This window comes from Corythoichthys intestinalis, chromosome 19 (assembly GCF_030265065.1).
Source record: "Corythoichthys intestinalis isolate RoL2023-P3 chromosome 19, ASM3026506v1, whole genome shotgun sequence".
Classification (NCBI taxonomy): Eukaryota; Metazoa; Chordata; class Actinopteri; order Syngnathiformes; family Syngnathidae; genus Corythoichthys; species Corythoichthys intestinalis.
The window spans coordinates 21047166-21072381 of NC_080413.1; the positions used below are offsets into that span (position 1 = coordinate 21047166).

General features: G+C 39.0%; 1 protein-coding gene across 5 annotated transcripts in view; it reads right to left on the reverse strand.

Moving 5' to 3' along the window:
* si:dkey-174m14.3 (uncharacterized protein LOC563117 homolog) overlaps positions 1-25216 on the reverse strand; it is a 70377-nt gene that overhangs the window by 23816 nt on the left and 21345 nt on the right. For 3 of the 5 annotated variants that reach the window (XM_057823369.1, XM_057823368.1, XM_057823367.1), the window contains one exon: positions 9966-10157. The exons of the other annotated variants lie outside the window; for them this stretch is intronic. In XM_057823369.1, coding sequence (XP_057679352.1) covers positions 9966-10063 — 98 coding nt within the window. In that variant the 5' untranslated portion in view covers positions 10064-10157. The remainder of the gene's footprint in view (positions 1-9965; positions 10158-25216) is intronic. 5 annotated transcript variants of the gene reach the window in all.

A 25216-nucleotide genomic window follows, 5' to 3' on the forward strand; every position in this document is an offset into this window, starting at 1 on the left:
GGTGACAAGTCAACGTCATGAAAAGACAAAAGCCCTTGGGGTCAGAAGAAAAAGAAAGAAGACAGCATAGACGTGAAGAAAAACAGAGGTTTGTTGTGATTATTTTTTTCAACAGCATAAGCACTTAGACTTATTTACATAGAGCTTATATGACTTAGTGCTAAAGCAAAATTATACAGTATCATTAGCCAGGCTGTTGTTTTAGAAATATTTTCAGTATTCAGCCAAATGTGAATTAGTTTCAGTTAAATTTACTCCCCCTCCAATTTTAGAGAAATTTGGACAAAGTGTATGGGAGACTAAAATTGTCTTGCTTATTTTCATGTGATGTGAACCACTTTTACCTTGTGTTAAATTGTGCTTTTAAAATAAATTTGCCTTGCCTAAAAGTGCCAAAGTTAATTAAATAAATACACCATTAAATATGGAATTAATAATTTCAAAGTTCTGTGGTATGGGGGACTAAAAGTGCCACAGATTTAAATGCAAACATTTGTTATTAAATGCGTCATTAATAATAATAATAATAATAATCCACTATAATGCATTTTATAATGCATTTTATAATGCACATTGGACAATTTGAGCACCCCGAAAAGTTGCTAGTGTTATGTCCCTACCGTCCCTATGCAAACCTACGCCCTTGATACAGTTAACATAGACCATTTCCAGCGCGTAGGGTGTTCTTAATTGTGATTTTATTGACAAGTTTTTGATAAATATTGAGTCTCAACTACAGATGACTTAAATGGCATTATTGGATGCCGTTACACAAGAGTTTTCTAAAGCAGTATTTCCCACCCAGGTTGCACGGGTACTGCAGGAAATTCTATAATACCTCTTTCTTTATACATTACCATTTGTTCAACCATAGTTTTTGCCAGCTACATTCATTACAGTGAAAAGCCCGAACAATTAAATGCTCTTCAGTTAGACAACAGAAGGTACAATAAACCCATGTATGCACCTGTTGCCTTTATTTCAGAAGTGTGTATAACACATGCGGCACTTTGCATTAATCAGTACCCCAGGAGTAGCTCTCAGTATCAAAAAGGTTGGTGACCGTTGGGTTAGAGACTCTCATGGGGAAGGCAGTAATTAGAGTTTCACCAACACTGCACAAAATTATAGAATAATGAAAGGCCATTCCTTTGATATTGTATATCACAAAAATTATTCATTTTGACAAAGCAGTACCTAATGAACAGTCAGCAGTGGCGAGCCAGGCGGTTGCCTAGAACACTATAGTGGAGGGGGTGCCAAATTGCTTTGAGGGAAAAACGAAATTCTCGGGGCGGAATAAAAAATACTCATGCGGCGCTTCCCGAACGTATTTTTACATTTCAAATACATTTCAATATGTTACATATAATAATATATCATATTAATTATTTTCAAAATGACTTCCTGTCTTATTACGTACGTCAATTAAGGTGACATACAGTGCCTTGCAAAAGTATTCGGCCCCCTTGAACCTTGCAACCTTTCGCCACATTGCAGGCTTCAAACATAAAGATATAAAATTTTAATTTTTTGTCAAGAATCAACAACAAGTGGGACACAATCGTGAAGTGGAACAAAATTTATTGGATAATTGAAACTTTTTTAACAAATAAAAAACTGAAAAGTGGGGCGTGCAATATTATTCGGCCCCCTTGCGTTAATACTTTGTAGCGCCACCTTTTGCTCCAATTACAGCTGCAAGTCGCTTGGGGTATGTTTCTATCAGTTTTGCACATCGAGAGACTGACATTCTTGCCCATTCTTCCTTGCAAAACAGCTCGAGCTCAGTGAGGTTGGATGGAGAGTGTTTGTGAACAGCAGTCTTCAGCTCTTTCCACAGATTCTCGATTGGATTCAGGTCTGGACTTTGACTTGGCCATTCTAACACCTGGATACGTTTATTTTTTAACCATTCCATTGTAGATTTGGCTTTATGTTTTGGATCATTGTCCTGTTGGAAGATAAATCTCCATCCCAGTCTCAGGTCTTGTGCAGATACCAACAGGTTTTCTTCCAGAATGTTCCTGTATTTGACTGCATCCATCTTCCCGTCATTTTTAACCATCTTCCCTGTCCCTGCTGAAGAAAAGCAGGCCCAAACCATGATGCTGCCACCACCATGTTTGACAGTGGGGATGGTGTGTTCAGGGTGATGAGCTGTGTTGCTTTTATGCCAAACATATCGTTTTGCATTGTGGCCAAAAAGTTCAATTTTGGTTTCATCTGACCAGAGCACCTTCTTCCACATGTTTGGTGTGTCTCCCAGGTGGCTTTAAACGAGACTTTTTATGGATATCTTTGAGAAATGGCTTTCTTCTTGCCACTCTTCCATAAAGGCCAGATTTGTGCAGTGTATGACTGATTGTTGTCCTATGGACAGACTCTCCCACCTCAGCTGTAGATCTCTGCAGTTCATCCAGAGTAATCATGGGCCTCTTGGCTGCATCTCTGATCAGTTTTCTCCTTGTTTGAGAAGAAAGTTTGGAAGGACGGCCGGGTCTTGGTAGATTTGCAGTGGTCTGATGCTCCTTCCATTTCAATATGAGTGCTTGCACAGTGCTCCTTGAGATGTTTAAAGCTTGGGAAATCTTTTTGTATCCAAATCCAGCTTTAAACTTCACAACAGTATCTCGGACCTGCCTGGTGTGTTCCTTGGTTTTCATAATGCTCTCTGCACTTTAAACAGAACCCTGAGACTATCACAGAGCAGGTGCATTTATACGGAGACTTGATTACACACAGTTGGATTCTATTTATCATCATCGGTCATTTAGGACAACATTGGATCATTCAGAGACCGTCACTGAACTTCTGGAGTGAGTTTGCTGCACTGAAAGTAAAGGGGCCGAATAATATTGCACGCCCCACTTTTCAGTTTTTTATCTGTTAAAAAAGTTTAAATTATCCAATAAATGTTGTTCCACTTCACGATTGTGTCCCACTTGTTGTTGATTCTTGACAAAAAAATTAAATTTCATATCTTTATGTTTGAAGCCTGAAATGTGGCGAAAGGTTGCAAGATTCAAGGGGGCCGAATACTTTTACAAGGCACTGTATAAGAACATGAGTGAACTCAGGAAAGAATGAGCATGTATGCACCTGTTGTTTATTCCACAACAGAATGAGTTCTGAATTCTTGTGAATATATCACCTTTGTCTTGAATAAAATGTGCCAATATTTTAGTCTGTGCAAGTCAATTTGTGAATTAATTGAAATTAAATCATCATTATTGTTTGGTTGTGTGCTGTGGTATTTTTACCTCTACCAGTCAGTGAAATCAGCAGAAGCAAAGATTTTATATTCGGTTCCGTGTGTATGCCTGTTTTTTCGTCCATGTTTGTGTTCAAAATAATTCAAGAGCAAAGATACTTTTTTTTTTTTTTTTTTTTAAACTGGCACGATGTTTGTCATATGAAATGGAAGATGTTATTCAATTTGGTAACACTTTGACAGTGGGTTCATTAGACTGTCATAAGACCAGGGGTGAAAGTGGGCCAGAACGGTCAGGAACGCAGTTCCGGTACAAGATTCAGGGCCGGAACGCAGTTCCGGTACACGGTACTTTGATTCCAAAAATATGACGGCAACTGTCAAAACGCTATGTTATCAAAAAAAAAAAAAAAAATGCTAAGCTGCCACACATGCATTTCATCTCCAAGAAGAAAACAATCTACCAACATCAGATTTACCGACACAAGTGTTAACAAAAAGCATAATAAAGTGCTTGTGTCGCGTAATCTGTTTCCACCGATATTTATTATTTATTTCATTCCACGGACGGCATGGAGGTTTCCCCAGCTGCTGCAGTTATCTGAGTCTGACGATGATGAGTCACGTCGATGTGCGAAAGCACGCAGCAAAGCAAAACGCCTGGACTCATTTATCCGTTCAACTGGCTGACATACTGACATGTGATCAGCAGAGATAGTTAGCTATGATTGGTTCAAATGTGCATGTTTTGTGGAACAGCAAAAAAAAAAAAGAGAAAATTGATGCAACAAAAAATGGGCAATGCAACAGAAAATGGATCAAATCTTTAAGAGCAAGGAAAGAGTTGAGGAAGCTTATCATATTTAGTTTTACTTGCTCTGATGGCGAGGTTCAGAACACCTTAGCTGTCAATGTGCACTTTCGTGATATATCTGTTCATTTATGATAGGCTACTTAATAATTTCCTTCTGATTTAAAAAAGTCAATGTTTGCGCAATCTTCAAAATATATTCCATTTTACTCTGCATAATATAAGTCATTTGGACTTATTTTTCAGATTGTATGTTTTTTATATCTTTATTTAAAAAAAAAGAAATCAAAAGTAAATGTTTACATTAACTTCAATTGTAATATACATCCTATGTTCTTAAGTAGTTCTTAAATGAGGGAAAATAAAAATTAGGAGATGGAGGTTGGGGTTATTGCTGTGTTTGATTGACTTTTATTTTGCAAATCATTGAAAAATACCATTTTAAATGAAAATCAGTTTTTGTATGTTATAGAAATAACTGTGCCAAAACAGTTTTCTTTGCACTTCAGTATTTTTAGGAGGTTTGACACCCCCAAAATGAAAATAAATAAACAAAATTTCTGGCTCCGTGGCGACCTTCACGTCGGGGAGTTCCGGCAGGAAATTCTAGCCACTTTCACCCCTGCATTAGACCATCATAATTTGGACGTGAAACTGTCATGAGCAAAAACAAATCCTTATGAGAGATGTCATTAAGTTAAATCATGTCACTAACTCAATTATGTCCAGTCCGCTTCTTTACATTCATTCAAAAGTGGCATAATTTGCCGGATGACACTTAATGACATCGGTCATAAACATTCATTAATGCTCATGACCAGTGTTGTTAATCTTACTTTTAAAAAGTAATTAATTACAGTTACAAATTACTTCTCCCAAAAAGTAATTGCGTTAGTAACTCAGTTACCTGAATGTAAGAGTAATTAGTTACTTGGCAAAGTAACTGGGGATAATTTTCATGTTTTTTTTTTCCCCTCAATAAATAAATAAATAAATAAATAAATAAATAAATAAATAAATAAATAAATAATAGGTCACACTATGTGAAGTTTAAAAGGTTTTTGGAACAATTGGCCCTAGCTCAATTCTTTACCCTAGTTTACCATTTACCCTGAATCAACCGTTAAAAGTTGTTAAAATTGCTCCCATTTTTGCATTAATTCCCTTCTGTCTACTTTTGTCATGTGGAAGTTTTAAAACTGTTTCATCATTTAAAGATAGATTCAAGTCAAGATTTTGCCGATTAGGAGTATTTTAGATAAAAAGTCACTTATTCGCTAGGAAGGTTCTCTACAACAGAGCCTTCCTAAGAAGTCTACTGCTTTAAGATGGCGGCTGTTAATTGCGCATCTAGTTACTATACTGTACACGTTGTTAATGCCGCCATGTTTGTCATTTCGCATCTACAGTAGTTCTATATCTATGTGATGTCTAACATATCTACCATATAATGTGGGCGTAGTTTGTAGGCTATCGGCTACAGTCTGGTATTATTGGAGCCACCTAGCATCGCATTCGCTAGGCGTCACAACTTTTTTGCCTCCTCCCCACTCCTGCTCTGCTCTGTCGTCTCGGTGAGTCCGTCTCCCTCAGACCTTTCTCGCGTCATTCACCCAATATAGTAACGCACGGCTTTCCATTCTCAGTAACGGTAACGGCGTTGCCAAGAGGAAAAAAGTAATTGATTAGATTAATCACTACTGAAAAAAATAACGCCGTTAGTAACGACGTTATATTGTAACGCCGTTATTAACAACACTGCTCATGACAGTGTTATGTCATAATTATGATGGACTTACTCCACTGTCAAACAAAATGTTACTTTAAATTTTGGGGTAATGAGGTCAAAGGTTAGAGGGCCAAATTAAATTTGGCTGCCTCGGCGTAGATCTGCAATCTCATAGTGGTCCTCTGGTTCTTATTTAAAATGGGTAACTCATCTTAAATGTCGGTAAATATTGTTGTAGTATTTGTAGTTCATGTTATTGCGGTGTATAAGGGGTGGCACTAAATTTGGTGAATGCACACCTAAGGCTTAAGCAGTGTTTTTTTTTCCTCAATGATGACGATAACAAAAATATTTCATCAACGAACACTTTTTTGATGATTACGGGACGATAATGAGCTAAAAAACATGTTTTGGGACACTAAAACATAACGATACAAATGCCGGTTTTTGTCTGACAAGACGAGAGCGAGATGAAAATGCACAAAAGTTTCCGTCACATGTTAAAAAATTGTGACATTTTATGTGTAGTTAGCCTGCATCTTGCAGTGACTGGTTGTGTCACTCATGACATGCTGCCCCCCCCCCACACACACACACACACTCACATTCGTGTCCAGTCACTCTTGCACTTGCACACACGATAACATTTGTTTTATTATCTTGGCCAGAGAGACTACAATTTTGGTTTAACCTTCAAAGGTCTGTGCTGAGTGATTATCACACACGAAATGTAACTTGGCGAGCGTCTTCTTAAACTTTAGGACAACTTTTTTTGTTGGCGTCGTCCTTGTAGACACAACAGTATGTGCTCATCTGTCAATGTTTATTTGAAATAGTTGGAAATCTTTTTTTGTTTAAATTTTACAGACGAAAACATTTTTAGCAAACTGACTAAAACTAGATGAAATTAGTCTTGAATTTTCGTCAAACAAAACTTGACGAAGACGAACACTATTTTGAGATGACTAAAATACAGTGAACCCTCGCTACTTCGCGCTTCAAACTTCGCGCTTTCAAACTAGACGAAATTAATCTTGAATTTTTGTCAACCAAAACTTGACGAAGACAAACACCATTTTGAGATGATTAAAATACAGTGATCCCTTGGTACTTCGCACTTCAAACTTCGCGCCTTCAGCCCATCGCGGATGTTTTTTCCATTGAAAAAAAGAAAAATACAGATGAGCTGCCCCAAGCCGATCGTGTAGTCTCACTCTTCCTCCCTCCATCCCTCACCCCTCATTGTTGTTCATGTAATGCACTGGAGTTGCTTATTAAAGTTAGTATTGATAGATGCTTCTGTTTCATCTTAGCACAGATCCCTGAAAGCTTCAGCATCAAAGTGACGCATGCGTCAATCATCATTTAACTTGTTAAACAGTTGCTGTGGCAACTCATTGTGCGTTAGTGAGGAGAATGAGCGACATCCACAAGTAGACATGGAAACAGAATTTGGTGCACACATTCAATGACGGGGGTAGACAAGACACAAATACAAAGTCTGGGATACACAAGATGGCTACTTAGTTTGACATTTCAGAGTCCCAACGACTCAAAGGGGACAAATCGGCTATGTAGAAAGGTAGAGCTGGACAGCACCTGAGCATATTTTACGAGAGGGATACAAGTTCAGCATTGTTTACAAGACAATATACGGAAATCAGACTAAATGCAGACGGGTAAAGGGGGGGGGGGTTAGGCTGTAGCAGCTTAGTTAAATAATAGGGAGCTATGTTTTAGATCGGGTCTCAAAAAAGGATAAAAATGGTTGCCATGTTTTTGTCTATGTCTGGAGAGAGCCGTTCACAACATGTCTTAGGTGTTCCAGTTTAAAATTGGACATAACATCTTCCATCAGGCGCTTAAAAGATGGATGCTCAGTTTTTTTCTAATTAGTAAAATCATGCGCCTCGCAAGTAAGGTAATAAAAGCTATTGCCCTGGCCTGGTGTGAGAAAACTAATATGTTTGATGGGACATTCGCCAAACTGTGCGGTTATACAGTTTGGCGCAATGTCCTTCTTACATAGAGATGACAGTGTTGTGAAAATTTCTCTCCAGAATACATACAGCCTTGGGCACACCCAAAACATGGGGCTTAAATTGGCTGGGGTGAGACCACATCTTGGGCATGCTGGGTTAGCACCTGGATACGGTTTCGAAATTGGTGGCCTGTGAAGAATCTTAAACAGTATTAGTCCATGTCTTATACAAATACTGGACTGTCTCAGAAAATTAGAATACACAATATTCTAATTTGACTGTCTCAGGAAATTAGAATATTGTGTATTCTAATTTCCTGAGACAGTCCTGTATATATACACAGGACTGTCTCAAAAAATTAGAATATTGTGTATTCTAATTTTCCGAGACAGTCCAGTAGATGACGAGAGGATTGACATGATAGCAGTTTGCCATGTGTGATCAGTGAGCTCCTCACCCAGCTCTTCCTCCAATTTTTGTTTCAAATGGGTTAAAGATGGAGATGCAGCACTTTGGATCCTGTCATACAGAGTTGAAACAATGCCTCTGATCAGGGCCGGCCCAGCTTATACGCAGACAATGCAGCTGCTTAGGGCCCCTGACCACTAGGGGGCCCCCAAACTGGCAATTGTTTAATTTATATTCTATTTTGTTTACTACAGTTTGCTTTATTTGACTTTTATGAGTTTTGATACTTGATTACAAGCTTAAAAAAAAATAAAAGTTCTTCTTAACTTCTTTCTTTCCTCTTTTAGAAAAAGGTTTGGCGCTGTCTACTGTAAGTACTGACAATAATTTGGGGTGAGAAGTTTGAAGTATGCAGTGCAACAAAATCTGATTAATATACAAAATATGGACGTATGGCTTGGATTGCACGTATGGGTTTCACAGTACACTGTGACAAAATGGTGGGCCAAAAATATGGGCCCCTTTGCATTATTTTGCTTAGGGCCCCCAAATGGTCTGGGCCTCTGATGGTGGGGTCCAATTCCAAGCAATTGTCAAGCCAAGTGTTAGGTGGCATGATAAGTGAGAATTTCTCCTTCACAAAACTGCGAGCTTGAACATTGAAAAAATCTGATTGCGACAGGCCAAAATCCTCTGTTAGCTGGTTGAAAGAGGCGAATTTCCCATTTCTAAAGAGATCTTTTACACATGACAAACCCTCCTTTGCCATCGCTGGAAAGATAGGTTGATAAGTGATGGGGCGAAATGGACACTGGAATTGATAGGAGTTGCAGGTAATGCAAACCCAACTTGTCAAGTGTGAACACCTTTTAAAATGTTTTATGTTATGACACAGTAGGCTGTAGGGGATTTCCTATAACGCAGTCCTCCCCACCATTTGCCTCTGTTCAGCCCTACATCATTCAGGTGTCTCACTAATGCTGCATCTTCTCTCAATTTCCATGCCCTCCAGCCCTCCCCGACATCTCTGTTATTTATTTCTCTCGAAAATCATATGAGTTAAGGTAGACTCCAATCAGAAGGGTGTTGTTAGTTGCACGCCTTTGGGGTATTTATCTGCATTTATAAATAAATAGGACTGTGGAGCTAGGCTGTCCTGAATGAAAAGTGCCTCAAGAGAAATGCAGTTATATAAGCAGCTTTAATTCAAACTGAATTGAACTGAGTAGTGCAACACCCTAGTTTAGATGTGCCTGTTATATTTACTCTGACACAATTAAACATCTTGCTTGCAGCGAGAGCCTGCATCAAATGTTTATACCCTTAACAAAAACTCATTAATATTATTGTTTTCTCTAAACTAAAATAGTAGGGGGCTACTTATAACTCTCCAGGCTGTTGCAATATTAGTCCATTTATTTTCAAAAACATTTGCAACAAAGCAGACTTTTACGTGACTCAATGCATGTCTCGAGTGACTGGATGGCTTTTTAACACCAAGCCCCCAACCGCTTCACCTCATTTTAACAGGAATTGGCGAGGGAATATACTGTTTGTTGTTTGATATGGCTTTAGCTTACATAGAGTAGCTCTAGGGATGGGAAATTTTCCCATTAGTGACCCAGGCTTTGAGCAGAAGCTGAGTCACACCTAATGAGTGCTCTCACTCTGGCGAGAGGATGACGAGGCAACATGACTCGTAGTTTGGCTGAGGATGCTTTAGTGTGACTGGATGGAGAGAGGAGACACCTTGTGGGCGGATGAGTGGACAAACAGATGAAAATGAGGACAGGTGGCAAAAACGGTGCGATTCACGCTTACCTCTTTTTCAGATGTTTGCCGCCATTTCGGGGGACTTTTAAGGCCGTTTTGCCAATGTATATCTTTTTCATGCTTTGCCTGTGTTCCTTCCCTGTCATGTGTTCATAGGGGTTGACCACAAGGAGCTGACGTGTGTTTTTGTCCCAAAGGAGACCGCCTAAGCCTGGCCTGCAGAGTTACTGATTGTTCTACCTGCCAAACAAAACAAACACAAATTAATACGCTTTCAATCAATAATCCCATTTAACGACGAAGACCAATTATTATGTTGGTGAAAAATAGTTTGTGCGAAAAAGTGGCTTTTCAAGGTAAGGAGGTCGAAGGAATTTAGGGAAAGAGCAAATTGCGATCGTAATTCAGTTCACGCTAATCTTCTAATTTAAAGTCAGTACAATATTCATAACTGTTTAGATGGCACTGTATTATTCATTATTTCATTGAACTCATTGGCTGCCAATGACGGCACTAGACGTCCAATTCATTTTAACTAGGAGGGGCGAATTAACACTTAATCAATAGCATTCGCAGCAAGTCTTCCCAGTTTAAATACATTGGATGTGTATGGCCATTTGTGTCATGTATTCAGTTAAATAGAAAATACTATGGTGGGAAAAAAAAAAAAAAACTTTAGGGTGTTACCTAGGAATGTAACTAAAGGGGGGCCGAGTGAGATGGGCATAGGCCCCCGGTGGCCAAAAATGTAATTGAATGCAATTGACTTTCCTATATATGAATTTAAAATTAAGACTTTGCCGGTAAAGTGTTGTCTATAAAAGTTGTAAAGCAATAAAACAAACAACAAAAATGAACGAAATGATAAAATATGTATATTTTTTATAATGGGTCAAAATTATTTTTCGAACAAAACATGTGACTAGCACCTTAGAGACTGTCATTTGCTTTGCTTAGCCAAAACCACCTGTGAACAGAAGAAGCAAGATGGATATACTGTACACAATGTTTTCAAAGCAAAGCTTTCAAAAGCGACAACAACTACTGAGTGAGACCCAAGCATTGAGGGTGTGGACCATGAAACGCAGGAGAGCACTGCCAAAATGGTGAATGGAGTTTTAGTTTGCCTGACTAAAGACATTAATTGTACAACAGAGGCCTCAACGGATGTGCCGTATTCAATGGATGACGATCTTGGCCGAAAGCAAAGCTGTCCTCAGCAGCCTGACTTAGAATTCCCCTCAAAAATGCAGCAGGGCTGAGAACCAATAATGGTGTTTGCCATGTGGCAAAATGAATTTTGCCATGTGGCATTTTTTTGCCATGTGGCAAAATTGATTTTGCCATGTGGCATTTTTTTGTCATGTGGCATTTTTTTTGCCATGTGGCAAAATCGATTTTGGTATGTCATTTTTTGGGTATGTGGCATAATTTTATTTATTTATTTATTTTTTTTCGTATATGGTAAAATAAAATGTCACATGGCCAAATCCATTTTGCCACATGGAAAAAAATGTGACATGGCAAAAAAAAAAAAAAATGCTACATGGCAAAATCCATTTTGCCACATGGCAAATGTCACTTTTTTTCTTGCTCTCTCGAAAAATGATTGAATTCCATTAATTCAGTTTGTATTTTTCATTAAGATTAATGAACGAATACAATAATGACTAATATCTTTAAAAAATATATTATTGATAATATTTAGGTTTTTTTTAACAACCAAAAATAGTCAATTGCCTTTAAGTGTCAACTTTTGAATAGCTATTCACTGAAGTGACCACTGTCCCTAAAAGGGCTAAACATGTTAACAGCTATTATTCTAATAGAAGGATGAAAACTCGCATAAATGTATAGAACTTTTGAATGAAAGTCATTTGAGAAAATTTGTTTCAGAAGTGTGTATCACACCTGCAGCACTTTGCATTAATCAGTACCCAAGGAGTAGCGCTCAGTTTCAAAAAGGTTGGTGACCATTGGCTTAGAAGCTCTAATGGGGAAGGTAGTAATTAGAGTTTCTCCGACACTGCACAAAACTGTAGAATAATGAAAGGCCATTCCATTGATATTGTGTAAGATTAAAACTATTCATTTTGACAAAGCAGTACCTAATGAACAGTCAGCACCGGCGAGCTAGGCGATTGCCTAGGACACTATAGTGGAGGGGGCGCCAAATTGCTTTGGGGAAGCAAAAAAAATACTCGGGGCGAGAGAAAAAAATACTCGTGCGACGCCTTCCAAACGTCTGGCTTCTGGTCTGAATGCGTACGTCAATTAAAGTGACATATAAGAACCTGAGTATTTTGTGGTTAAATTACAACATGTGATGCAACAAAATGTAATTTCATTTTTAAAATAACAGCAGAGAACTTGTTTATGACATATGGTAAGTTTCCACAGTTTCTGGGTGACTTTTTTTCCTGCTTTTATTTTGGTGAGCAACCAAATTCAAGTTGGCTCAGAGATTACCACTTGCCCTCATTCATTACAGTCAATGATAAGAGAGACAATTCACAAATAGTCTATGGTCACTCTGGACTAATGCTTCATAATCTTTAATAAACCAAGGCACACTTTTCACGTGCATGAAAAATTCTCACAGCAAACCACTAAATAAGAATGTCAGGAAAAAGTAACTGAAATTATGAGGATCTGTCTCTCTCCCTCTGTGTGTCTCTTTACGTACACACTGACTGAAGGTCTAGGCCTGTTTAATTTAACACAAAGGTCTGAGTAAGCCATGACCTTTTCTGTTCAACTAATGACAACAGGTGGATGCAAAGGTTAATTAATTGTATCTTCAACCATCCAACAGAAGAGCATCTAATTGATCTGTCTGTTACGATATAACACTAGCATAGAGTACATAGAAAAACAGAGATCAATTTGAAATAAAATACTTTTCAGAAAACAGCGTAAAATAAGACAATTCCTCCAAGATGGCAACCCATTTGGGAATCACTGATCTGGAGTTTTCAATTAGCAGCCAAGAGGTTTTTGGAGTAGGTTGGAGTAGATGCGCAAAACCCACACAAGTATGAGGAAAAGATTCAACCAGGGGCAGCTCCAACAGGGTGGCATGGGCATCATAAAATACAGGCTTTCCACCCCGGTTGCCACCCCGTTCGGCACCAAAGAAAACTTAAATTTCACATTTACTGTCATCAGTTAAGTAGTGGTGTCAGTGAGGATCCTCATAATAATGATACAAAAAAGTATATACAGTGGTACCTCGACATACGATCCTTCCGACAACCGACGTAAAATCTGACTCATCATCTGTCTCGACATATGACGACATGCTTGAAATATGACGATTTACAACAGCGTCACAATTTCATTAATTTCCCGCAAGAAGACAGGACAGTGGATTTTGTGGTGAGAGAAATCAACATGGGTCCCAAGAAGGTTAGTGCATGTAGTAAAAAAAGGACAAAGGTGATTCTTACCATTGAAATTAAGATGAAAATGATAGAAAAATTTGAGCGTGGTGTGTGCGTCAGTGAACTGGCTCGACAATACGGCCAGAATATATGTCTACGATCTCGACGGTCCTCCTGTGACCTCCGTTAGCCAGTCTTGATAAGTTAAGGTGAGAATTATTATTATTGTAACATCGGCAAGGAAGTCGCCAGCTTCGTCAGGTTTTTAATCATTTATTTCAGAACTCGTGCAACACGCCATGGCGACAGTCCGCCATTGCCGACAACAACAGAACATGAAAAGCAAAAGTAAAAACGTCCCAATCTTCCGCACCTCTCTCACTGTCGTCAGTCACACGGTGCATTCAGGAACAGCATGCAAAACACAACTGCCACATTAGAACCCGATTTGTTGCGTTATTATATTATTATTATTATTATTATTAATTATTTATTATTTATTTATTTTTATAACCTGTCCTGTTCAGCTGTTTGACACGGAGAATGGAAGTTTATGTGCCAGGTTGGTCTGAACAGTTTTAATGTTTCACATTTAGAATATGGCATACTGCCACTGTGATTATTCAACATACCTCGTTTGTTATGACAAAGCAGCGAACAGGAAGGGGTTATGGGGGAACAGAAGAAAAGAAATACAGGAGAAGAAAGAAAAGAAACACAAACAAATAACAACAAGAAATACATTGAACGTCTACACTAACTACTAATGTGTTGGTGCTATTGTCAGCTAGATGTATTGCCGGTTGACACCATGTGGGGGGCCTGTTGACCAGGGAAAGAGGGGGACGGGGTTGGGGGAGTCTATAAGCTAAGTGATTGAAAGGGGTAGAGTGTACACAAATTAGCTCTTGTATTTTTTTTATTGCTTTGGGTAAATTAGAACAGATTGTGTTAAATGTCTTCATCATTGTGTATTAAGTCGATAAAAAGGAATCGAATCGTTGCAGAATATCTTATCATTATCCAAAGAATACCATCTTGAATTATTTCCCACCCTCAGAATGTTTCTGCCACCTTCTCGACACCCCATAAATATTTTTGTAGATCCGCCCCTGGATTCTACATCCACAGAATAATTTTCCAATGGATATTTGAACCCTGGTCTTCTGACTGTGACCCCCAGAGTCTTTACTGAACACAGACAGCTCTTGTAAACCTCGATTTAAACCATAAACCAAAAGAAATGTGAGGCAGACAGCTAACCTTTAGGCTGTTGTACTTCTATTAACGAATGCAAACATTATTTTATATATGGCGGAAAACACTCTGGTGACTTGAAGTTCCGTTCTGAGACCCCCAATTTAGCCAACTTTCAAAATTGTCCGATATGCATGTGTGATACATCATTGGAAAGCTTAAAATCTCAATTTTCTGGGGGAAGAAAAAATTTGAACAGGAGAGCATTAAAAAAAAAATTTAAACAGCAAAACCCTATCTGGAGGTGAGAGCACGCGAGAGCAGAATTACAGACGCCATGACTAACGAGATATTATCGCGTACTTACCTTGTATCGATCCAAAAACTCCATGTAACATGTATCCCTGAGTGTCAAGACACAGCTGTGAATGGCCACAGCTGGATTTTGGGGGGATTTTATGAGTGAAACATGGTAATTTAACAAAGGTCGCGATGCAAAAATCGCAGACATCAAGGAGTGGTTGGGATTTTCTTTTTAATATGTTTACCCTTTCAAAATTTTTTTTTTTTTCTGAACGTTTTTTTGTTTGGATCGATCATTTATCATCTAAAATATCGGGGAAAATGCGACAGTAACAAAATAATACAATTTAGCGATAGTTATGAGGTAGATATCCGTGACTTTTTTACTGATGCCATTTTTTTTCTCATTGTGGCGTAATTTGCTTAAAAGTTTAAAAAATGTGTGTGAATAATTTTTTTAATTCTTTTTTTTTTTAAACGAAATATTAGACATCAATTAACGATTCTAAGCTAAAAATGACAGACATTTTGAATAATAAATATTAGAGATGGCCCGATCACGTCATTTTTAAAGTATCGGAATCGGCAAAAAAATATCGGCAATGCCTTTATTTAATATATATGTATTTTAATTAACTCGTTTTCTAATTGTATTTGACGTTACAGACATAATATGTTACACTCATCCAGAGTCTTTGGGTTAGGCTTAACGTAGGGTTATCAAAAATATCCCAATAACGGCGGCAAGTTATTAATTATAAAATGTATCACGTTAAAATATTTAACGCTATTATTATCTACGCTGCACGACCCTCTCACTCAGTGATGCGCTCTATCTTTTATGACGCTGTTTTACCTATATAGAGGTAAAAGGCAGTGCAAAATGAGTAGAGTGAATTTTGGCAGCCTTTAAAGCCGTTCTTCAATTGGCTAAAACCTTGCAATCCCTATCCCTATGATTAAAATTATCATGGGAAGCAATGTGGGGAAACAAGGTGGCAATAGATCTTTGTCTTAACACCATAACTTATTCCCCAAAGCAGAGAAGATATATCCATTGGTAGCACGATGCACAGTCATGGTTTTACTTCCCATCATGGTTCCACTTTCCCATCATGCATTGGGGCACGCTGCAGTATCATTTACTGAAAGCTCAACAAATACACTAGATGGCAGTATTTAGTCACAATACACAAAGTCACAAGTCTTTCTATCCGTAGATCCCTCTCACAGAAAGAATGTTAATAATGTAAATGCCATCTTGAGGATTTATTGTCATAATAAACAAATACAGTATTTATGTACTGTATGTTGAATGTATATATCCGTCCAAGTTTTATTCATTTTTTTCTTAATGCATTGTCAAAATGTATATGATCGAGAAAAATTATCGGGAATGATTAGAATTGAATTGGGAGCAAAAAAAAAAAGCAATCGGATCGGGAAATATAACTTAAACGATCGGGATCGGATCGGGAGCAAAAAAAAAACATGATCGGAACAACCCTAATAAATATGATTAATTACCTTCGTTTTATGGCTGGGTTGAAACAAAAGCGGTTGCGCGACGTCTGTAAACGGGGGTTCTCAGGGTAAAACGGACAAATTAAAAATAGTTCGGGGGCTTAATGTGCCATGAATTTGCTATGGCAGCATATAGACATATTGATCTTTCAAACACAACAGTTATTTTGGCTTAAAATACAGCAGTTTCTTTTAAAGAGGAGTGCAAGAGCAGACACTGCTTTTTCAGTCTTGTCCGTGTTTTCCGCCATATATATATTACCTGACAGCTTATAAATAACTGTGGTTCTACCCAGTTTTACCTTGACAAGTATTAAACTAAATGACTTTGACACAGGCAGTTGTGCAGCCACATCCTTTAAATACTTCTAGTTGCCTCAGGCCCGCCCTGTTGCTACGTCTTTATGACGTATGTAAGAGGAACACAGACGTCAGCCCTAAGACGATTGGTGCACGTTGTTAGATAAGCATGTCAGCCACATTTCGAACGAAGATGCTCTCAACTGAGTCACCTCAGAAGGGGCAATGGAGACAGACAGGCCTGCAGGTCTCTATAGCAATGCTGTATTAAAACACACAGGTGTAATATGTGTGAACGTGGTGATCTGATAGCACCTCGTTGCTGTTCCGTGATTTCCGCAATGGGCTGTGTAGGCAGGACAACAACTGGTGACATGGCTCCCAACCCTACCTTAACCCCCCGACTCACACAAACACCAGAGGCATCTTTCTAGCGGCTCGCCTCTGAGTCATCACAAACGAGCACAAGATACGTGCCCACAGTGAGGTGCGTGTGTGGACTGAGATAGACCTGCCAGTTTACAGATATTTAGAGGCTGATGTATGAATGTCACTATATTTGTTTAAAACTGGATACCTGCTTGTCTTGTTTGTGTGTTTGTAGACTGCGGCATCAAAACACACCCACACATACACACAATCTCCCAGGAAAAGAAATAACGCAGTGCCATAAACATGGGGACATCTCAGGCCACATTGGTTGCTCCCTACCACCCTTTCCCCCTCACTTTCTTTTTCTCTTTCCCTCGACTTCTTCCTTCTTTAATTGAGCCTCCTCACGCTGCAGCACACCATAGATGGGAGCGCGTTCAAACGAGGCTGCCAGCCACCCACTCACGCCATGCTCGCTTTTGAGAGGATTTCAGAGCGTTGAAAAGCAGAGCGGGAAGGGAGGCGGGAGCGAAGGATGTGGAGGATGACGACACGAAAGTTGGGGAAAGAGGGAAAAGCAGGAGGTGGCTAAACCTTAGGATCTCCCCTGAACCCATTCTTCCATATTTTATGAAGCAAGCAGGTGCTCAAAACATCAACAAAAAGGGAACCTGACAACAACAGCTTAGGTAAATATAAAGTCTACACACCCCTGTTATAAAATGGGAGTAAATAATTTCAAAACCTTTTCACTTTCAATCTATAACCTGCACAAATGAACTGAAAATTGAACAGTTCTAGTAGTCTTTTCTATAAACGTTGTCCACAGTGTCATGCATTGCAACAGAGATGGATATAATTATTGGCACCTCTGGTTAAGATGTATTTTTTAGCTTCTTATATATTTTTTATTTTATTCAAATAATATGGGACCTTAATGGAAAAAAAAGAGAAAAATCCAACCTTCAATACAAGTGCATTTATCCAGTGGGGAAAAAAAATCCCACATAAAGAAATAATTATTTGACATCAAATAATGTGTGTCACAATTATTAGCACCCCTGGTGTTAATACTTAACTTGTTAATACAAAACAGCACCTAATCTTCACCTATAATGTTTCACAAGCTTGATTTTGTGTCTGGTAAACCATTTCTGCATAGATTTGGCTATATGTTTAGGGTCATTGTCTTGCTGAAAGACCCAGTGACGACCCATCTTCAGCTTTCGGGCAGAGAGCAACAGATTTTGATTTAAAATGTCCTGGTATTTCAAAGCATTCATGATGCCATGCACCCTAACAAGGTTCCCAGGGCCTTTGGAAGCGAAACAGCCCCACAGCATCACTGACCCACCCCCATACTTCACAGTGGGTATGAGGTGCTTTTCAGCATGCGCATCTTTCGCCAGACCCACTTAGAGTGTTTGTTGCCAAAAAGCTCAATCTTGGTCTCATCTGACCAAAGCACACGGTCCCAGTTGAAGCCCCAACTCCAGACGTTTGCATTTATGATTGTGAGTGAGGAAAGGTTTTCACCGTGCATGCCTCCCAAACAGCTTGTTGGCGCGTAGACAGCACCACATACCCACTGTGAAGTATGGGGGTGGGTCAGTGATGCTGTGGGGCTGTTTTGCTTCCAAAGGCCCAGGGAACCTTGTTAGGGTGCATGGCATCATGAATGCTTTGAAATACCAGGACATTTTAAATCAAAATCTGTTGCCCTCTGCCCGAAAGCTGAAGATGGGTTGTCACCGGGTCTTTCAGCAAGACAATGACCCAAAACATATGACCAAATCTACACAGAAATGGTTCACCAGACACAAAATCAAGCTTGTGAAACATTATAGGAGAAGATTAGGTGCTGTTTTCTTGGCAAAAGGGGGCTGTACAAAGTATTAACACCAGGGGTGCTAATAATTGTGACACACATTATTTGATGTCAAATAATTATTTCTTTATGTGGGATTTTTTTCCCCGCTGAATAAATGCACTTGTATTGAAGGTTGGATTTTTCTCTTTTTTTTCCATTAAGGTCCCATATTATTTGAATTTTTAAAGAATTATTAGAAGCTAAAAAACACATCTTAACCAGGGGTGCCAATAATTACGGAGGGCACTGTAAATTAGTGTGGAGAAGGTTACAAAAGTATGGAACCCTTCTAGTGCCAGTAGAGAACAATAACAAATAAATCATAAAAGTGCCATATGGAGTTTGTCACTTTTTTACTCGCAACTGCCACCTCCGGCCTAAAGCGTAACTGCAGCCTGTATTAAGCCTGTGCATGCTTGTCACCCATCAAATCGGCACCACAAACGTAAAAACAGCAAACATATCAAGTGGGTTAGATAAGTGTTTTTGCCAGGCGGGGGCTCGGTGAAAAAGCGCTGCTGCCGCGGGGTACGGGCACATTTGCCCACAGTGTTTGACCCAAAGTCTCTCTATGGAACGGTAGAAAAGGGGCTTTTTGGGGCAGTCTCAGTTACATTGGTATGAAAAAGTATCTGAACCTTTTGAAATTTCTCACATTTCTCAAGCCTCAGGTTTCCCTGCAAAACATCCTGATAAACTTTTGAATTCATTCTTCCATTAATGATTGCAAGTTGTCCAGGCCCTGAGGCAGCAAAACAGCTCCAAATCATGATGCTCCCTCCACCATGCTATTCCATTTGTCCTCCACATATGACGTCATGTGTTACTCCCAAACAATTCAACTTTGGTTTCATCAGTCCGCAAATTTTTTTTGCCAAAACTTCTGTGGAGTGTCAACGTGCCTTTTTGTGAACATTAAACGAGCAACAACGTTTTTTTTTTTTTTTTAGACAGCATAGGCTTCCTCTGTGGAGTCCTCCCATGAACACCATTCTTGGCCATAGTTTTACATATAGGTATGTGTACACAGAGATATTGGACTGTGCCAGTGATCTCTTTAAGTCTTTAGTAGACACTCTAGGGTTCTTTTTTACCCCTCTGAGTATTCTGCGCTGAACTCTTGACGTCATCTTTGGTAGACGGCCACTCCTTGGGAGAGACGCAACAGTGCCAAACTCTCTCCATTTGTACACAACTTCTCTGACTGTGGATTGATGAACATCCAGACTTTTAGAGATGGTTATGTATCCTTTCCCAGCTTTATAGAAATTAACAATCCTTGATCGCAGGTCTTCAGACAGCTCTTTTGACCGAGCCATGATGCACATCAGACAATGCTTTTCATTAAGACAATTCTTACCAGGTGTGTGTTTTATAGTGGGTAGGGCAGCTTTAAACCACCCATCAGTGATTGTGCACATGCCTGACTCAGATTGTTTTGTAAAAATTGGTTTCAATTGCTTTTTAAGTCTCTTAGGCAGAAGGTTCACTTACTTATTTTTCCCCCATCTGGAATTGTTTGCATACTATCCTCATTAAAATATGAAAACCTATAAATGTTTGGGTGATTTTAGTCAAAGCAGACACTGTTTTTTTCCTCTGTGTGATTTTCACAAAGATCAGATCACATTTGATGGTGATTTTATGCAGAAATGTGAGAAATTCCAAAGTTAACACTTTTTCATACCACTGTAAAATGTCTGAGCTCTGTGTACCCATCAGGGCATTGGTGGAGCACGCATGGGGTAGAAAAGTATTTTAAATTAAAACTAAAAATTCTGTATAGTACCCTTAAATATAAAAGGCAAAGATTTGACAGTGGTCTATTAGTTATGTAATGTTTTAAGCAGTGCCATAATAGTATATTATGCTTCATTTTGCACCCAAAAATGGCAGATTTTGGACAAAAACAGGTTTGACTGACATTTGCTTGGTTTGGCCAAATTGCCTGATGGTCCTGCAGCACTGCTTGGTGAAGGCAATGGCACATCAGATATTTAAATAAATAAATAAGCCTGCAGGGGACGGGGGGTTGTGACTGATTTATGAAGACAAAATGGGTTCCAGCAGAATGGGTGTTTTCTCATCCAAAAGGGTACATGCTGGACTACGTGTGGTCTGCATGTGCTAACTGTGTAACCCATCAATGTCACATTTACAAGTGATCACCTGTCAGACAGACCAATGACTGTCACTCCCACCTCTTAAAATCCTGATTGTTGATCAATAGCTTGACTTGTAGTGCCAAATCGCTAAGTGAGAGTGCAATCATAATATTCGTAACTGTGTCCGAAGACAAGCAGTACATATAACTGATGGATGATATCAAAGTGTTTTGAGATCATAGCTTGAATTTTACTGTATTTTGTGGTGGAAGTAGCCACATCTGTTCGGATCTGTACTAACTGACAAACAACAACATCTAACAATAGCACAAGGTTCAAAGTAAGGTAGACTTTCAATTCTTACCACCAAATAAATGACAAGGCCAAGAGATGGCAAGACATTACGAGCATAATGAAGTTACCCGAGAAGTCAACAGCTAGCCTGAGGGGCTGGTAGAAAGGAAACATGGAGCATGCACAGATGGTCTTTGGGTGTGTTTACACACCAACGACCTACTAAATATGTGAGTAGATGTATCGCCATCCGGTTGTTTTGAATAGAGATTTGCTCCACAAAACGATTCGTTTTGTACTGCACATTGCAATACCCTGAAATGCTCGAACGTAATTATGTATATTTTTTGCCTTATCACTTTCATGTTGTCTCACAGCGATATAATATTGTGCCTTGCGTAAGCAGTGCAAGAGGTACTAATATTATACACTCCATTATATATTATCATCTACTATATTGTACTATGTATTGAACGTTACATATCTTGAATATTACCTACCTACTGAGACCCAAGCTTTTGTCTACTATTGTTTTTTTGCAATACATTTTTCCAGGGGTGGCCAAGTTTGGTCCTCATGAGCCTCAATCCAGTTTTCCAGGTCTCCCTTCTGAAACATGCATGACACACCTGAATCATATGGTCAGCTCATCCAAGTACCGCAGAAGTCCGACAATGATCCTAATTATTTGATTCATACATGTTTGAGAAGGGAGACTTGGAAAACAGGCTAGCTCGAGGCTCTCGAAGACTGCACTTGTCCACTTCTGCTCATTTTTCAATGTCCTCAAGTGAGTACACAGGGTCTCGGGAGGAGGTGAAGAGTTTTTAGGAGATACTAGCTAGGGATGTCCCGATCCGATCACATGATCGGAAATTGGGCTGATCGCATCAGTTTTCAGGGGATCAGAATTGAGTGAAAAGGAACTGGTTTTTAATTAAGAAAATATATTCATGTTTTTCTGCTTCATGCTCATACAGCCTCTCACTCTCCCTTCTGCTGGTTTGCTTGTTAGAGTTAACGACGATTTACAGGCGTTGAAGCTTTGAGCTTGTCAGAGAAGCTTGGGAGTGCTACCTTCAACAGCGCTGAATGCATCAATCATCGTTTAGCTTGTTAAACACTAGCAAAGTGTGCTGTGGCAACTCATTGTGTGAGTGTAAGTGAGCGGCTGGCAGCCGCGTGAGCGGATTTGAGTGGACTCACTCACTGAAGCATTTGATAAAGACTAGGGCTGTCAAACGATTAAAATTTGTAATCGATTTAATCAGAGCTTAAAAAATGAGTTAATCGCAATTCAAACCATCTCTAAAATATGCCATATTTTTCTGTAAATTATTGTTGGAATGGAAAGATAAGACACAAGACGGACATATACAGTACATTTAACATACTGTACATAAGTACTGTATTTGTTTATAATAACAATAAATCCACAAGATGGCATTAACATTATTAACATTCTTTCTGTTAAAGGGATCCAGGGATAGAAAGACTTGTAGTTCTTAAAAGATAAATGTGAGTATAAGTTATAGTAATTTTATATTAAAACCCCTCTTAATGTTTTAATTTTGATCAAATTTGTAAAATGTTCAATCAAAAAATAAACTAATAGCTCGCCATCGTTGAGGTCGCCGAGCGGGACGTCCCATGGGCTTCCACAGTGTCTTCAACTACGTAAGGTAGTGATTGAAATACACCAATTAAAGATCTAGCCAAGGCAAAGTTTAAGTAAGTTTTATGTGTATTTTGCATAGCTATTTTGATTGGGAATGCCAGTTCTCTTTGCATTGAGCGCTTTTCTTTTTGTGAACATTATTTTTTGAGAGATAGGAATATTATTTTTGTTGTGCTTTCACTAAATGATACTGTAGCGACTTAACTGTTCCGCTCAAATGCACAAATGGAAGTTGGGCAACCGTGACTGTCAGTGGTGGCTGCAAATGGTATACGTTCTCCGTTGTGTTCGATAAAGCTTGTTGAGAAAAAGATCATTTGGCTGCAAATGGTATATGTTCTGCGTTGTGTTCGGTAAAGCGTGTTGAGAAAAAGATCATCTCCTGTCAATCTTCCCTACATCGCTCACCACAATAGTGATGTTTGTAGTCTAAGAGTTGCCAAAGCTTTTGCCAATAAAAGGCGCGGTCCAATGAACACCCTTGTCCACTCGCATTTCACTGCCTTTTAGCTCTCAATATGCAAAAACGGCGTCATTGTAATCAGTTTGAGGCAGTGCATGAGCGGGTCATTTCGTGCATGCGTTAAATGCGTCAAATATTTTAACGTGATTATTACAAAAATTAATTACCGCCCGTTAACGTGATACATTTGACAGCACTAATAAAGACAAGCATTTTTCTACGTTATTCTTGTTTTAAAAGTAATCCACATTATGCAAGCAGCACGGTGGACAGTAACATGTTTGAAAAAAATAAAAGTTTTCGGTACCGGATCGGGACTTGGTATCGGCAGATTCTCAAAATCCGGTGACTCCGACTCAGGTGCAAAAATATGTTCTCAGGACACCCCTAATACTAACAAATTTTCCGGAATGTCGACGTCGATTTCTTCAACTTCACCGTCACCAATCCTGTCATCTGCTGGAGTTTCTGCCTCTGGCTCATATACGTATGTACTGTATGGTGCAATAATATTGGTAAGAGTTCCATCATCGTCCCTACATAAATTGTCCTCAAAACCATCTTCCGTGAAAACGAAAACATTTTCCATTTGATTTAAAGTCTGAATCGTTGAAGACAGACAAGTTGCCCGACAAATCGCTCTCCATGGTGGTTGTATGTTCTGCTGTGTTAATACACAGACTCCCGTCAATGACGTTACACTTGCTAGCAAACAATGGCCTAGTGTCTTCGGAACTCCTGCGGTGTGGGCAAGTAAAATACGTCTTTATTTTTTAGGAGTGGGAACCTCTTGGTACCTCACGATACGATACGATTTGCGATACAAAGCTAACGATAACGATGATCTAATGATATGGCAATACAACGAATATCGATACATTGGTCAGAAAATCATTCTAGGATATTCTACCAACGACTAATAAACAGAAAAACAGCTTCTGCTGTGAATTGGAATGAGTTTATCACGAGTAGACGTCCAATCCATTTGAAGCGGGAGGGTGGCAGCGAATGAACGAATGTTCATTCGCTGCCACCCTCCCACTTCAAATGGATTGAACGTCTACGGCCGTCAGTGGCAGCCAATGAGGTAATTTTGGGCCATTTATGGTCAATTACCTGTTGATTTTGGGGTATTTTATTAGTCACTTCCTGTTTATTTTGAGTTACAGAACAGGAAGTGACCTGGGAATCACCCAAATGAAATGAATAGGCTGTGACTTATACTCAACAAGAAACGACCTGTAAATGCCCTAAAATGAACAACAAGTGACCTGTAAATGCCCTGAAAATCGGACAGAACGACTGTGAATGCTCTGGTTTCGAAAGAACGAACGTTCCCAGTTTAAATGGATTGGGCGTCGAGCACCGTCAATGCAGCCTTAGAGTTAACTGAGACACTATTATGATGGAAGATTTTGGTAGCAACGTGTTGGTTAATTTTTTGTTGTTGTTGTTTTTAGATATTGAGATCTTTTTAAAACGATATCTCTATTCTTGGCAGCAGCATATCAATAACCTTTTGGGATACAAAGTATCACGATATATGACCATTTCGGTATTTTGTTATACCCCTACTTTTTTCTGTAAGTGTGGAAAATACTGAACGGAGGATGACAGTTTAGTTCTGCATACACTATATAATAATAGAAGAAGAAAAAAAAACAATGATATGTGATTTTCGGAATGCGACATTTTCCCTTTCAATGCACAATCTGCTGGAGAGGTGTAAGAAATACGGTAACAACTACAGTAGTATGCAGTGCACCATTGTTGACATAACTTTTTCCTATAAGACCTGTTTTCAAACGTT